Source organism: Aphanomyces astaci (assembly GCF_000520075.1).
Source record: "Aphanomyces astaci strain APO3 unplaced genomic scaffold supercont1.16, whole genome shotgun sequence".
Taxonomy (NCBI): Eukaryota; Oomycota; class Saprolegniomycetes; order Saprolegniales; family Verrucalvaceae; genus Aphanomyces; species Aphanomyces astaci.
In genome coordinates, this window is record NW_009798279.1 from 21,384 (window position 1) to 36,380 (window position 14,997).

At 48.5% G+C, this 14,997-nt stretch overlaps 6 protein-coding genes across 9 annotated transcripts in view; 3 read left to right on the plus strand and 3 right to left on the minus strand.

The window, feature by feature from the left end:
• H257_07527 (hypothetical protein) overlaps positions 1 to 3,119 on the minus strand; it is a 4,729-nt gene extending 1,610 nt beyond the window's left edge. The window contains exons 1-5 of one of the 4 annotated variants that reach the window (XM_009833088.1): positions 3,009 to 3,119; positions 1,914 to 2,957; positions 859 to 1,185; positions 666 to 791; positions 314 to 387 (exon numbers count right to left, since the gene is read on the minus strand). In XM_009833088.1, the coding sequence (XP_009831390.1) occupies positions 314 to 387; positions 666 to 791; positions 859 to 1,185; positions 1,914 to 2,957; positions 3,009 to 3,107 (1,670 nt within the window). In that variant the 5' untranslated portion in view covers positions 3,108 to 3,119. Of the gene's footprint in view, positions 1 to 226; positions 388 to 665; positions 792 to 858; positions 1,186 to 1,913; positions 2,958 to 3,008 lie in introns of those variants that run through there. The other 3 variants (XM_009833090.1, XM_009833089.1, XM_009833087.1) reach the window with 3 other exon arrangements.
• A 2,274-nt stretch (positions 3,120 to 5,393) lies between these two features.
• H257_07528 (hypothetical protein) lies at positions 5,394 to 5,667 on the plus strand (the record flags this gene model as incomplete). The annotated part of the gene is made up of 2 exons (XM_009833091.1): positions 5,394 to 5,472; positions 5,555 to 5,667. The coding sequence occupies 2 exons, from the start codon at positions 5,394 to 5,396 to the stop codon at positions 5,665 to 5,667; spliced, it is 192 nt and encodes a 63-aa protein (XP_009831393.1).
• Positions 5,668 to 7,016: 1,349 nt separating this feature from the next.
• Positions 7,017 to 8,504, plus strand: H257_07529 (hypothetical protein). The gene has a single exon (XM_009833092.1). It carries the CDS (start codon positions 7,130 to 7,132, stop codon positions 8,474 to 8,476), a length of 1,347 nt encoding a protein of 448 aa, XP_009831394.1. The 5' UTR covers positions 7,017 to 7,129; the 3' UTR covers positions 8,477 to 8,504.
• Positions 8,505 to 8,605: 101 nt separating this feature from the next.
• H257_07530 (hypothetical protein) lies at positions 8,606 to 10,027 on the minus strand. The gene is made up of 5 exons (XM_009833093.1): positions 9,942 to 10,027; positions 9,826 to 9,891; positions 9,724 to 9,768; positions 9,615 to 9,677; positions 8,606 to 9,563 (listed from the first exon to the last, which is right to left on the minus strand). The coding sequence occupies exons 1-5, from the start codon at positions 9,986 to 9,988 to the stop codon at positions 8,669 to 8,671; spliced, it is 1,116 nt and encodes a 371-aa protein (XP_009831395.1). The 5' UTR covers positions 9,989 to 10,027; the 3' UTR covers positions 8,606 to 8,668.
• A 1,250-nt stretch (positions 10,028 to 11,277) lies between these two features.
• Positions 11,278 to 13,636, plus strand: H257_07531 (hypothetical protein). Its single transcript, XM_009833094.1, has 6 exons — positions 11,278 to 11,563; positions 11,631 to 11,772; positions 11,828 to 11,953; positions 12,021 to 12,220; positions 12,267 to 12,408; positions 13,230 to 13,636. The coding sequence occupies exons 1-6, from the start codon at positions 11,301 to 11,303 to the stop codon at positions 13,536 to 13,538; spliced, it is 1,182 nt and encodes a 393-aa protein (XP_009831396.1). The 5' UTR covers positions 11,278 to 11,300; the 3' UTR covers positions 13,539 to 13,636.
• A 174-nt stretch (positions 13,637 to 13,810) lies between these two features.
• The window catches only part of H257_07532 (CMGC/DYRK protein kinase), a gene marked incomplete at both ends in the record, with an annotated part of 6,469 nt that continues 5,282 nt past the window's right edge, over positions 13,811 to 14,997 (minus strand). Inside the window, 2 exons of the mRNA XM_009833095.1 lie at positions 13,811 to 14,221; positions 14,280 to 14,552. Of these exons, the coding sequence (XP_009831397.1) occupies positions 13,811 to 14,221; positions 14,280 to 14,552 (684 nt within the window). The remainder of the gene's footprint in view (positions 14,222 to 14,279; positions 14,553 to 14,997) is intronic.

A 14,997-nucleotide genomic window follows, 5' to 3' on the forward strand; every position in this document is an offset into this window, starting at 1 on the left:
CAAGCGCTGCAGCACGCCGGAGTTGAAGCCGACGATCGTCACGTTGGTGGCCACGGCCACGTACCCCAGCAGTGTGAAAGCGTGCACCCACGTGCCGATGCCGTCGGGGTGGTCGCGGTGGCAGCGCTGGTGCGCCATGAGGATCTTGAACCCGTCGCTTTTGATTTCGATCAAGTTGTTGAGCAGACTGCACACACTTGCTAGCGGGTACGCCGACGCAAACAGCGTGATTTGACTAGAACATATATATATGCCATTTTTTGGTTGAATGAAGAAATATTATAATAATAGTACTAACTACGACACGACGTACCCAAACTGCAAAAACAATTCCAAGTAGTCGAAAAACGTGCCTTCGTACTCGGGCAACAACGCTTCGACGTCGACCTATTACAGTTTACATACTATTAATAGTTTACCAAGGATATATATATATATATATATTTAGGTAGTGACACAATCATAGAGGTGCTGTATGTCCATACTGATAGCGATGGACACAATCTCCACATATACAGTAGATATTGGCAAATATATTTATTTGCACAAGCGTGCGACGCATAAAAACATAATATATATATAGTAACCTGCATATAATGTACATGTACTATATATAGATATAATGTATTTATATATGATAAAACATATAATATAATATATTGTACCTTGTTGACGACGGCCACTTCTTTGACCGACGGTTCCTGAGTGAGGCTGGCGTTGTTCTGTTGTTCCGCTAGCCCAGCTTTGGCTTTGACGGCAGACTTGGACATGACAAATGGAATCAGCGTTTCCTACCAAATCAATCAATATATATATACATATAGTACACTGATAATATATATGATATAGCCACGGTACCACAATATTTTCAATGAGCAATCGAGTGATGAGCAGCGACCCGAGCGTGCTCTGGAGCAGTTCAAAGTTGCCCACGAAGAACGTAATGTAAAACAGCAAGCCAAAGTTATTGACGAACTGAAACAGCACGAGCTTGACAATGAGTGCATTGGTGTGGTCGGCATCCGTCCGGTGGTTCTCGTACGCGTTCAGGCGGTGCGCCAGCTGGACGTACTTGGCGTCAATGAAGAAGACGGCGGCCGAGTACAAGACGGATGGCACCATGGGCACATATGCCCACAGCCCATCAAAGCCGTTCGCGGGGGTCACCGCGGCGCGGACGGCGGCCTATAGATACATAGTCCACTTTGAGATGGAAATTAAGTCCTTTTTCGATTATATTGGACACACTGGAGGGGGATCAACAGCCCCAAATCGACAAGCCACAATCGATTGATTATTCGATGATCGACCAATCAAATACACTCGAAACTATTCAATTGGCCAATCAAATACACTCGAAACTATTCAATTGGCCAATCAAATACACTCGACACTATTCAATTGGCCAATCAAATACACTCGAAATAGGGTGTGACTGATATGAAGATATGAAGACACTGGTCAGTGTTTACTTACTGCATCATTCAGTACAAACCATCGATTTGATGGATATATTATTTGGCGACGCCGCATACAAATAATATCCACATTTTAGCTGAAAAAGGATCAATATCGATCGTCATTCCGTTGCATTTGGACACTTTTTGATTCTCGTCAAAACGGGGAAATACATATATACATATACCAAATGGACTAGGATATATATATATATATATATATATATATATATATATCGATCCGATTGAAAATTGACCCCACACATGCAATTAATGTATATATTTGACACATCTATTATTCGTGTGCGAAGGCCATAGTATCCAAACACTCACGTACGGACAACACAAACTCTCAATCTATCATGTCATGATCTCTTTGGACACGCCCAAATACACATATATATGATATATATATATATATATATATATGATATATAAATACATTGGATATCTGACCTCGAACTGAAAGTACCCGAGCATGAGCAGCACAATCGACGCGATGGTGCCGCCCAACACGGGCATCGTGACTGCGTACCGCTTGAAGCGGTCGCCGTCCGTGAACTTTTTGTACCTGACGCCGTCGACGTCGTCGTACTCGTCGGGTCCTTCAAACCCCAGCCGCTCCACCACCACGCCATCCTCGTCTTCGGCCAGCGGTCGGCCCCAGAGCCACGCGAGCTCGCTCTCCCGCCGCTTCCACGCCTCCACGAACGCCGCCGCCCACGTCGTCACAGACAACGCATAAAATGCTGTCGCAAAGTTGTGCAGGCCGTACTGGAGCTGATATAAGTACACAAGCGCGCCCACGACCGCGGGGTACACGAGCCAGCGCGTGTAATGCTCGAGGAAGGCCACGTAAAAGCCCACTTCGACGCCGCAGTAGTCGCGGATGTCGTGGATCGGTGCCTTGGCGAACGGAACGAGGTGCTTGACCCACGTCTCCATCAACGCCTTGCGCTCCGCGGCGTTGTGCAGCGCGAACGACGATAGAATCACGCGCTTTTCCTGCAACTTTTGGAACAACAGGTCGCCATTGGCGAGGACGGTGGACGATTCGGATGGATGGAGCAGCACGCGCACTTGACTGAGCTGGTACAAGATCAAGTCGATCTTCTCCCCCGACGTAAAGGGAATAACACCCGAGGAGGCGGCGGCGGTGGCGTCAGCGTCAGCGTCTAGAGGAACGGACTCGTCGAGAAATTCCTTGTGGTTCGCCTCGTCCACATGCACCCACTTTCCCTTGGTCGTGCGTTTACGCAATCCGCAACTTTCCGCGAGCTTTTGGTACACGACAGGGGACACGGCCCCCGCGAGAACGTACGTCGCTGGGTTCGTTGGGTCGTCCGCGTCATGCAGCAGCGACGAATCACTCTTCACACGCAACGTCAAGTCCGTCTGCTCCTTGACTTCGCGCAAGAAGATCTGCAGTTCAGGCCCGTCAGACCGCACCTTCAGGACCACCTCCATGTCCTTTTCCTCGACGGACGTGTCGCTCACGCGCTGCAACGTCACCCATTAGCCTTAGAATGGGAAGGAATAAGATGCATGTACCAGAGGCACTGACAAAACAAACTTCATGAGACTCCATCCTGTCGCGGCAAACCCAAAGACATACACGACGCCCTTCACCACGCCATCGATGCCGTCCATCTTGCCGAGTCCAACTGGAACAATGCATCCTTGAAGCGAGAGGCAGGCATCCGGATAATGGAGTGCGTGATATATATTGTTATCCGGAAGTCCCAGGCTGACAAAATCTATCTTTTCACTCGTTTTGGCTATTTTCACACGATAAACAATTGTTCAGAATATTTTAGATAATCCGCACCATGATTTAGGATGTTACAGAATGTAATTATAGGGAGGTCATTTATGCATTTTACCAAATTGCACAATTCACATGCGCCAGAGTTCTACCGTACGTATGGTGCCACGTCGTAGAAAACCACGTCATCGTCTTGTTCCATTGCAGTACATGCAGGTAGCATGTACTACGCGATGGAATAACAGCCAAGGTGTTTCGGTCACTTCAGCGTGATTACAGATTGGAATTGGATCACAGTGGTACAACAATCACATACAAATTTTCATATAAAATGGAGGTGAGTCAAAACGTGGGTGTTATAAAAATTTCGACAGATTTATTTAAATACAAAACAGTACACAATTAACACCAACGCATAAGTTACCTACATTACTTCCTGTTAGTTACAACTGAACTACATTTGGCCAGGTTTTTTCAAACGCACTTACAATCATTGATTAATTCAGTTTGGATTATCATTTGCACTTGCAATCATTGAGCTACTAACCTTACGACAAGGTGGTGTCGTCGAATATGACGAATGGCACTACGCTATTTTGTCGATCACTTATTGGCTAAAATGGAAATGACTGAATCCCTTTGATATTTTTTTGGCCAAGTATAAAAATATGCAAGTACCACTGTGATCCAATTAATGCAGTTAGTTAGTTACCTGTACTATTGCTCAGAGTTATTTGGCATTTATAAAACCCCAGTGAATTAGCCAAAACACCAGGGAGATGCGGGAACAGGACACAAACACATCACTATGACGAATTCAACGTCCTTGATTCCTTCAAATCGTGGTATGCCATTGTCGAGGGGATACATGCATCTTTATTCAAGTTGTCGCGTGCGAGTCAACCAGCGACTGAATCTGCCACTTCCACGGAATCAAACGACGTGTACATGCGTGCGACAGTTACATATTATTATTCGCTTGAACATTTTTATTTTGATATTTGTATTAAATATGCGTATTTTTATTCATTTACGTTTTGCACAAACGATTTATACATCCTGGAGATTGTGCATGCGTACATGCGGGAAAAGCGCGATGCAGGTCAGCGATTCCTCAATGCATACTGCACAACGGGTCACGAAACTCTCCACTCCTCATAACAACAACCAATACTATCAAGAACACCTTACTGCATGTCGCCTGAATCAATACAGTAACTGTAGAGAAAGACAACTTCGAACTTGCCAAATTCGTCGTATTTCAAGAACAAGCGTGTACATGCGGGTAAGATGCCTTATGCCAGAGAGAGCTGTGTATGCACAGACCATGCTGCATAGGCTGAGCTAGTAATGGGCTATCTTTTAATATCAGTAGGATAGCGCTAAGTATGACACAGCTCGAGAAAAACCTCATCAAAGTTCGTCCATTTTCGATATATGCGCATGACGACATGCTGTCAGAGTACCACAAAAACTGCACATGCGCAATAAAAATATTGCATCCGCAAAAGTGATGAAATATCTGGAACTTATATGTTTTCAATGTGAAACGGCGTGAATTTTTTGAATGCAAGGCATCGCACATGCAACAGCCAATGTCCCTCTCCAACAAGTTGGATGGCTGCGAGGAAACTCCAGTTTCGCTTTCGCCAATCATGAATGCCTCGATTTCGGCCTTCCATAACTTCGTGTTATGATGAGTTATCGCCAGTTCCCGCATCTCCCAGGTATTTGTTCAACTTTGTAGCACAGTTACAGCAGAAGTACCACTCTTTTAGCCACGTAAGCCGACGCCAAAACAAGTGCAAAGCACAATAGTACCCTGGTACTTAAGACTTACTAGTACGGGACAGCATTGAATATTAATACCAACCTTGGATACTATGGTTAATATAATATAATTGTGTTGTACTTCGAAGTACAGTACTGTACTAGTCAACGAACCGACGACACTTCAAGTACTTACTAGATTAATACTGTCGTTAGTATGCTTAACCGTTGCGCTTATTGACGTCAAGTTGCTAAGCAAGTGCTGAAGCCACGAGCCGTCGAGAGTGAATGCCACTGCGTTACTACTCGTCGCACGCCAGAGGTACAGCCGCGTCACGTGTCGTTGTCTTGATCACAGCGAACACTCGCCACGTCATGATGTCCTTCACGACAACGCTGCCATGGCGGCGCTCCTACTAGGGTTGCGGGTCACACTGGTGCCGAGCCGCCGCGTGGGGTGCGTTGTGGCCAGTCCAGCGCGTACCACAGCAAGATAAGATCTTGGGAGGACGAGCAGGGGCAGGACCGACTGAACGTCCCGATTTAAAAACTGCCGATGCAGGCATTATCAGTCAGGCGGACGGCGCACTCGGCTTCCTCGCCGTGGTCAGGATGCAGAAGGCAGATACCCTCCTTACTGTTAGCAACACGATCCAGACCATCCCCGCCACGTGATTACACGTTCACCCCCCTCGCGCCTCCGCGGTTAAGGAGGATGCTCACGCACAGGTAGAAGGCTACACACAGCAGCACGAGTGTAAAAACTACGCATCGCCCGGCGCATGTAGACCGCTACGGTTAGGGACACTTCTTGCGGTTGACATGGTAGGCGGCAGGCAGCAAGGCCCCGTGAGACGTTACTGCTTGGGAGTAGTACTAGTCGCCTTGGAACAAGACGAGTTCGCACGTCGCCGACATATATTACTCAAATGTGTACAGTCAGTCACGCGTAGTCGTCGAAGGGTGCGTCGACGTCAACGAGGGGGGGGGCGCGCCAAGTCTTTCTGATTGGTCAAAGGATCTTGCGTGAACTGCACCTGCTGGGGGGGATCCCAGAGTGTTATATCTCGTGGTGGCCGCCATCTACGAGTCTTGCTGAGCCAGGGGGGGGGTCTACGTCGACGTGGCTACCAAGAAGTGAGTCATGCACAGACCAGATATGACGGCTGCGTCAGGTAGTACACGCCCCTTACGCCAAGTAACCTCACGAGGTAGACCAAACGGCCAAACAACCAAGATTGTGCGAGTTGTTTCAGCAGGAGGTGGGATGTGCACCCATTTGGTTTCACAAGGAACGGCCGATTTCGAGCCGATGACAAAAGTCGAAACCACTCGCAAAGTGGTTCACAGGCACTTCATCATGTATTGGCCGCTCCCTCACCAGACTGAACCATCTCAAGTTGACGTCCTCCTCCGATGTGTACAGTATGCATAGTGAAGTTGTTGACAACTGGCGTTACTTTACCGGTACTGTAGCTGTAGTACGAACGCACACACAGGTTGAACTCAAAAGTAGTACTACTTCGAAGTAGTAGCTTTAAAAAACGACGGGGTTTCGGGGTTCTTGAACAGTTTCAGACGGTTTCGAATGACTGTAAAAGTCCAGTTTGACGAAATCTACCAGGGAATATGAAAATCCGACTGGGGCGGCGCAAGGTTCCTCATGAAAGAGTAAACAACAGTTGCGATTTGCGTGTGCTTAGCACTAGTGGGGAGTGACCCCTCAGTACATCGCAATGAACATGGAGGAGTTGTGTATGTACTAGGATCATATGTTGAGTCGTGGACTCCCCCCAATGCACAGCCCAGTGTAGATCCACCACAGGTGCATGCCATCGCTGCTATATTGAAGCGTCGTCCGTCCTACATTGCTTGTGAGGGGGGTAACTTCAGCTATTGGTATCCATTGACATTTCCTTCTCACATTGCTCTACCTCACCCGACGTCATGGAGACACCTGCACGTAGATGCCGCACTTGCTGTCTCCTTCGCCGAGGCGCTGTCGGGTCGGCAGGTCGGAGGTTCTGGTGCAAACTTCAACTGGAGATATAAAGCATACAAATCCCCATATATTTGGTTTTTCCAGCTTGTGCCCGTTTTATTGGTCGAACGAGCGCAGCATTGTTCGATTCTCATCATGCCCTCGGACTTCTCCCCAGATCGGTTCGCAGACAAGCTCGCTACATGCAGCGAGACCGCGGCGAGCATTCAGGCGCTGAGTGGATGGATCTTGTTCCACCGTCGGGCCATCGCAGAGATGGTGGATGTGTGGTACTCGAGCTACAAGGTGCAAAAGGCGGCGCACCAGGTCGTGCACTTGTACGTTGCCAACGACGTGATGCAAACCGGCATGCGCAAGTACGGCCGTGACATTCCCGACGCGTTTGCGGAGAAGTTGATGCTCGCGATCGCGATCACGATGTCGGAAGGAACGCAGAAGACCCAGGACGTGGTGCGCAAGTTGGTCCAGGTGTGGCGGGAACGGCATGTGCTGAGCGACGAAGTGATCGACACGATGAGCGACATGTGCAGTACCGTCGTGAATGCGCGCAAGGACGCATTGAAGGACACGATGGCGCTCGCGAAGCAGCACGCGGCGGCGACCAACAACGACGACGAGTCCCTCGTGCTGCAAGACATCCCAGACGCCGTGGACTCGGAGATGACGCGGGACACGATTCGCATGATCGAGGAGCTCGAAGGCGAAGTGGTGTCGACGGATCTACTGAGCGATCGGATGTTTCAGTTGAGTTCGAACTTGCATTACTTTGCGCAGGCGACAACCACGTCCGACGACGACGAGACAACGATCACCGAGTGGGACCAGTTGGAAATCCCCGTGTTTGAGATCGACCTCGACGGCAGCGCCACGCATGTAGCGGCCTTCCGCCGTCACTTGGAGAACCAGCTGGACAAGCGGACGGCACTGACGGCGCACTTTACGAGTCTGGCCAACCACGTCGTGCTGGACGACATGTCGCTCATCGAGATCGCGGCGAGAATGGACGATGAGACCAAAGACATGCAGGCGCTGCTGGATCTGTGCGTGGAAGCCGCGGAGGCCAAGGAACAGAAGCGAAAGGAGTACGAAGCCGCGCTCCGCCGCCGCCACAGCCACCCGGACGTCGTGTCGTCGTTGCATCAACAACATCCCCATCGTCTTGACCATCGACGCAGCGACAGTGACCTCCACTCGTTCCATCGTCCTCCCCCTCCACATCACCACCAGCAGCACCATCACCAGCAGCACGAAGACATGGAGTGGCACCCCACGGATCGACACACGACCGACGCAAGGTCTCGGTCGCGGTCCCGAAGTCGGTCCAAGCAAAGCAGGTCCTCCCACGACCACCAACGAGACGACCATCGCCGCCGCGACGACAGTCACCGCCAGCGGTTTCCGCCGCCTCCCATTTCCCATGATCCAGGACACGGACGATGGAACGAACAAGACCGAGCCAAGCGGCCTCGACAATACTATTAACGACTACTACTACTAGTACTACTACTGCTTCTTCTAGTAACGTCGTCTCTCAAACACGACCAACTAACAAATCATTGACGCCAGTACAGGACTACTACTAGTACTGTAGTGATAAAAAATTATTTCAAAAAAAAGAAGAAATGTCAATAAAAATTAAAATTCAATAAATTTTGGAATCCCATAAGACTAACGTTAGAAATGCACGGTGTGGGCATGTGACACGTGGAAGCCCCCCGTGTGTGACACGGTGAGAGCGAGGACGTCGTCGTCGTCGTCCAGCTCCTGCTTGGCTTCTTCTTCGGCAGACGACGACATACGGCGGAGGTCCCAGTCTCGTTCGAATGAAGTGGGTATGGCGTCGCTCTTGCGAGGGGCCACGTACGAGTCCATCACGTGTACGGGAACCTGTCGAGACGGCGGCGGCGGCAGATGATTGTACTCGACGCCGTGGCTGTCGGTGCGATGGACGTGGGGGGTCTGCGGGAGGCGGATGCCGACAGGGATTGTCCGCGCGTTGTCCGCGGAGGACGGCGGGGGGTTCCGTCGAGGCGACCCAAAGAGGGGCTTGTCATCGTCCGACTCGTCACTGCTGTCACTTGGTTGAAACAAGCGCCAAAAAAACGATTGGTTGAGGGCCGTCGGCTTGGAACGAGGACGAGGCGGCGGATGATCCGATGTGTGAAACAGACTGCGCACGCTGGAGGACAAGGACCGCGTGAGGCGGGCGACGTGGAAGCTCGTGACGTCCCCGACGGTCGGCGCGGCAAAGCATGTGTGGCACGCGCCGCACCGAAAGCACGCGGACGCCGGCACCGCGCACACGGTCATGCACCCCGGGCACCGGACGTGGACGTGCAGCCCCAGGTCCCGCGCGACAAAGTTGGCCGTGTCGGTCCATTCATGCTTGAGCGACTCCAACCTGGACAGCAACGTGTGGTTGCAAGAGATGCACGCTCCTGAAGTGCCCGAGTTGCGCACCCCACACCGGGAACAGAAGATTGTGAGCGGCACGGCGCTCGCGACTGCCGACACGTACGGCGCGTCGCAGTAGTAGCATTCGTGCATGCCGTTCTCGTTGTGGTGGTCACTATGTCCATCGAATTAGAGGGCGACATGTAGACACATCAGTAGCGTGTACCATGAGCCGCAGCTCCAAGACCCGTCGCTGTGGATAGTGTGCGCGGGCGGACCGATGAACTGCCTGTGGACATGTTAGACGAGAGAAGAGATATTAGCTTGGGACGTACTCACACATTGCGCATAATGCCGAACTAGGCTTGTTGATGAACGTGCTACGGAGGGATGTTGATGTCATTCTCGACAAGTTCAAGTCGGTGGTGCCTACGTACCATGCTGGACAGCTGCTCCCATCGATATCATCGTCTATCGGCGGCGACTCGGCCGTTGTGTACGAGCTAGAAGGGTACATTGTGTCACGACGTGAGGTAGCATGCATGAAGGATACCTTTCGAGGCTCCCTTGCGCAGAGCGGCGGTGGTTCAGTTGAGGCATGCTGTAGACGTTGGCAATGACCAGATGCCGCAATGCGCGCAATGAGATTTTTATTGTGGGGAGTTTATTTTCGTGTTACAATTTGTTTTTCATAGTATGTACTAGTAGTATGCAGAAAACAGTTTTGAAAAAAAGGATTTTTGAATACCAGTGACAATTTGAAATACCTATCTGAGGTTGCATAGCACAGTTGGTACGACAATAGGATGATGATATTTACTACAATAACCAAGTTTAAGTGTGATACGACCAACAATTTATAGAATTTTACCTGTAAGTGACGTGAAAATAAACTTGCTTTGAGTATATTATATACCCTCCCATCGCTAAGAACTGAATCATTTTCTCGGAAATATCTCACGTGACGGATCAGTGAGCAGGCGAATGATCCGAGCCGCATTACCCAATAGAACTCCAGAATTGATATGATTGGATAAAATAAAAGCCTGCAACAACTAACACCTTCAAATATTTATACCCATTTATCAATTTATAGAGGGGTTCTGCTGGTTTCAAATCAAAATGCCGCGAAAAACGTCGTGCACGGCTGACGTTGTGGCTAAGGCCATAACAGACGTAATCTCCAAGAAGCTAACAATCCCTGCTGCTGCAGGCGCATATTCGATTCCTCAGCGATCGCTTCGCACACATGTGGTGAATGCTAAACGCATGGACACTGCAGCCAAGACGATGGGACCACCGCGTGGTAGTGGATCGCAATGTCAAATTTACGGCCTGTTCCTGCATCTCCCTGATTAAAACTCTTTAAATGGATCTGTATTCGGATGATGGGATAAAGCTTAAACTAGGGAATTCGATACTGTCTCTTTTACGTTGTGGCCATTTGAACTTCACGAGATAACATAGATGGCCAGTTTATGGTGCACTTGAAAGAGACTTCGTCGTCGAATGCAGCTTACTCGTCTCCCAGGACCGGGATTTCAATTCTGAAAAGTATAGTATGAAGCCGCATTCTTCTGCTTATTTAATCGGTTTGAATAGACTTCAGCTTAGCGTTCATTTACTTCGATTCCACTCAATAAGCTTAAAATATGTATGCTGGTTTTGCTTATTTTTTAGTGATTTCATTTTCCTAGTGATTCGATTGGCTACTCCAAAAATCAAGCAATTCCATTGGCCAGTTTGAGTGCACCTTAAACTGTCCCGTGCACCATAAACTGGCCATCTACGTTATGGTCGAATGAATGCAGGTCAATGATCTGTCACGTTTATCATTTTGACAAAACCTGAGTTGACAAAATCAGGCGTTGCCAAAACATGAGGCACATTGCACCATCTCGCCCACAACGACATGAGCGGTGTGGCCAACCTTGTCAAGGAGGTGGAAGGCTGCCTCCAACGACAGCAGAGCAGCCGAGCGGCTCAATTGCTCGCCATATCGTACGACAGCTCCGCGCCTCGGATCCAAGAGTCCGACAGCGCCATCGACTCGATCTGCCAGAGCACTCTGTCCAATGGGTACCACGACGTGGTGGCGCCACTGCTCAAGGCCAAGCGACTGGTCCAGCAAAACAAGTACGCAGACGCGTACGACATGCAAGTCGTCGGCTTTGTGTACGTACTCTTCGTCAACTACATGCACCTGCGGGATGATTCTTACGGCGTGGTGTCCATCGATCAGTCAGTTTTTGGAGCTTTTCCGCGATCAAAACAACTGGCTCGTGCCGCTTCTGCAGCGATTCACGTTTGATACCCGCATCTTGGCCCAGCATGCCGACGCCGAGCTGTCCGCGACACGCGGTATCGAAGTGACTGACAAATTGGTACGATCGTAAGAAAATCCGGTGGATGTCGTCACCGTCATGACGCTGGATGTAGGCCAATGCAGAGCAAAACTTGAAGAAAGGGTTTGCCATGACCTTGAACGACCGCGCCGCCCCAGAGTTGAGCAAGAAGCCGGCGACGTTGTACATTGTGAACCAGCTATTCAAGATCTACTTTCGGGTACGTACATAAGGACACTAGTACTAGGTACATGGCTACAACGATTGTGATGGTCCTGTACCCATAGCTAAACAAGATTAATCTCTGCGGCAACGTGATCCAAGCCATCAACAAGCAGACGTTTTCGATTTTCGACAAGCGCGACCAGGTCACGTACATGTACTACCTCGGGCGCATCCGCATGCTCGAGGACAAGTACACCGACGCGGACGAGTGCTTTGGCTTTGCATGGCGACACTGCCACCTTGAGTGCACGCGGAATAAGCGGTACTTAAGAACGTACTTGTCTCCCAAACACCTTAGCATGTACTAGCATGATTTTGCAGTACTTGGTGCCCGTGAAGCTGGCGCTGGGCGTACTGCCAACCCCGGCGCTCCTGCGTCAGTACCAACTCACGGAATACGTCGATATCGCTGCGGCCATCCGCCAAGGCAACCTGCTCGCGTATTACCAGGTACAGCACGACCACACAAAGATACACGGTTTTACATATATGTTGTTTATATATATATATATATATATATATATATATATATACTGTATATACTTCGGAAGTACCACTCCGTCCCAAATCACTGACAGGTTTGATATACATAGTGGTTTTATGATCAATCATTGGATTTGTGTGAAATTTGTGCCAATCAAAAGAGCAGAATCTTCGCTATAAGGTCATATAACTATATTGCCATTCTTCCAAAAGTTGCGAGTGTATTCTTCAAAAAAATCAGCCGCTCAACCCAAATTTTTCAAATGTCACCGGACTTTAGGAATGTATGGAGATTGTCTTAAATATATCGAGAATAAGAGGTATCTTCGGCTGTATAATTTAATTCACAGAAAGAAACCATGTCACCTTCGTTGTGATTGGCTCCACAGTACTGGATAAGGTAATCGTTTTAATAAAATTGATTGTTTTCTAATTTCACAACTAATAGAATGTCCAAACGTGTCTGTGATTTGGGACGGAGTGGTATGTATATTCGTAGGACCAAGTACATGCCGACCATGTATATAGTGTTTACACATATATATATAAATATTCGTATGGTGATATATATATATTCGTTACAACGGATTTGTATATATATATGACTCCTTCGCCACTGAACTACAGTCGTAATGTATTGTACATCAGTACCACGACTATCGCGTTTACTCTATATATATCTCTATATCTCTTTATATTCGTATGGTCTATATATATATATTTGTAATTCCACGTCCAAAACTACCGCTACTAAATCATTACTAGTATTGATGTCCATATCTCGATAGTGTCTGGAGCAATACCAAGACCAGTTCGTGCAGCAAGGCATGTACTTGCTCATGCAAAAGTTGGGGCTGCTGGTCATGCGCACTCTGCTCAAGAAGGTGTATCTAATCGGAAACAAGAGCGACAAGGTCCGGCTCACCGACTTCGCCGCCGCCGTCGCGCTCATGGGCACATCGCTCGACATGGACGCCGTCGAGTGCGTCGTGGCCAACCTGATCATCAACAACTACGTCAAGGGGTTCCTCTCCCACAAACTGCACGTGCTCGTGCTGAGCAAGTCGGATCCATTTCCATCTATCTCGCACTGCTAGTTGTTGAAAGGCCTGCCGTACTGCCTACTATTACTAGGATTATACTAGTAACTACTACTTGTAAAGTACCGATGAATCCAGTTGCTACTCATGTGCGATTGATTGGCTTAAATGCAATATCCTTTTAACCAATCACAAACGAAGCAAATGTCTGTACACAACAAAATTTCCGAAAAAAAAATCATTTAATTTTGTGATACCCACCTACAACACTTCCGTTGTCTATACTATATATATATAATATATATTAATACTAGTATATCCCGTCTTGCCTAGGTACAGCTAAAGTCGCTAATCCCGTACACGTTGGATTGGAGCCACGGGTGGTTGAGGGCAGCCGCCGCCGACACGCGTCGCGCCGGGTCGAGATGCAGCAACGTCTGCAGAAACGACACGAACGCCGCGTCTCCACAGTCGAGGACCTGCCACAGCGACGTCTGCAGCGGCACCACCACCCGTCCGTCCTCGTCCGTCAGGTACATCGCCTTATTAAAGTACTTGTCAGCTTGGGGGGAGGCAGCGACCATCGCGGGTGGAAGCGGCCCCAGCAGACCCATCATGCTGGACAGGAGAGCCGCGATCGAGTTGTGCTCGAATAAGACCCGACCAGTGTACAGTTCGGCCAAGATGCACCCGAGGGACCACAAGTCAATGCGGTCGTCGTAGCGAAGACCCAAGATCACCTGCGAGGCGCTCAGAATCATATATATATATATATATATATATATATATATGTCGTACCTCTGGGGCACGGTACGCGCGGGACTGGATGTAGTACGTGAGCTCGTCCGATACAAACGACGCCGACCCAAAGTCGATGAGTTTCACTTGGCATGTTTCGAAGTTTTGCATGAGAATGTTCTCGGGTTTCAAGTCGCAGTGGACCATGCCCAGCGCATGCAGAAACTGCAGAGCTTCCAAACACTCGACCGCGATCTTGCGCAGCCGCGGTAGGGTAAAGTACCTCTGCCGCCACTCCGGTCTTGATACTTCATACAAGTTGGCTTTGAGCAGCTACACAACACCGTCAAACTTTGTGACATTTAGAGAAATATCTTCAATATCACAAGAAATATCTTCAAAATCACGTAACCTGGACTATTTTCACTTGGCGGATAGTAATATTTTGTATATATACAGTATGTCGACGCCGTTAGAGTATCGTTCTATTCACTCGACGTCTCGCATGAAAATTTACTAATGTTGTGTAGATGTATATATTTATATATCTATGTAAGTATACAAATATAGTATATTTATTTATATAAATATACACAATATAATAGTAAATTCACATAGTATATTCTTTCACTTGGCATATCTACCGGTATATATATATATATATATATCAAAACTAGTGTACAACTACAAATCATACCAATATATTCTCTCTCCTTGTGGCTCATCCATACGATCACCATATATATAAAATTATATATATATATATATATATATACCT

Coding starts and splice junctions, on each gene's coding strand:
- H257_07530 (XM_009833093.1), bottom strand. CDS start 9,988: ATGCCTCAACTGAACCACCGCCGCTCTGCGCAAGGGAGCCTCGAAAG. Junction 9,769..9,825: donor GGGAGCAGCTGTCCAGCATG/GTACGTAGGCAC, acceptor ATCCCTCCGTAG/CACGTTCATCAACAAGCCTA. Junction 9,564..9,614: donor TCTTGGAGCTGCGGCTCATG/GTACACGCTACT, acceptor CGATGGACATAG/TGACCACCACAACGAGAACG.
- H257_07531 (XM_009833094.1), top strand. CDS start 11,301: ATGAGCGGTGTGGCCAACCTTGTCAAGGAGGTGGAAGGCTGCCTCCAA. Junction 11,564..11,630: donor ATGCAAGTCGTCGGCTTTGT/GTACGTACTCTT, acceptor TCCATCGATCAG/TCAGTTTTTGGAGCTTTTCC. Junction 12,221..12,266: donor GAGTGCACGCGGAATAAGCG/GTACTTAAGAAC, acceptor AGCATGTACTAG/CATGATTTTGCAGTACTTGG.
- H257_07529 (XM_009833092.1), top strand. CDS start 7,130: ATGCCCTCGGACTTCTCCCCAGATCGGTTCGCAGACAAGCTCGCTACA.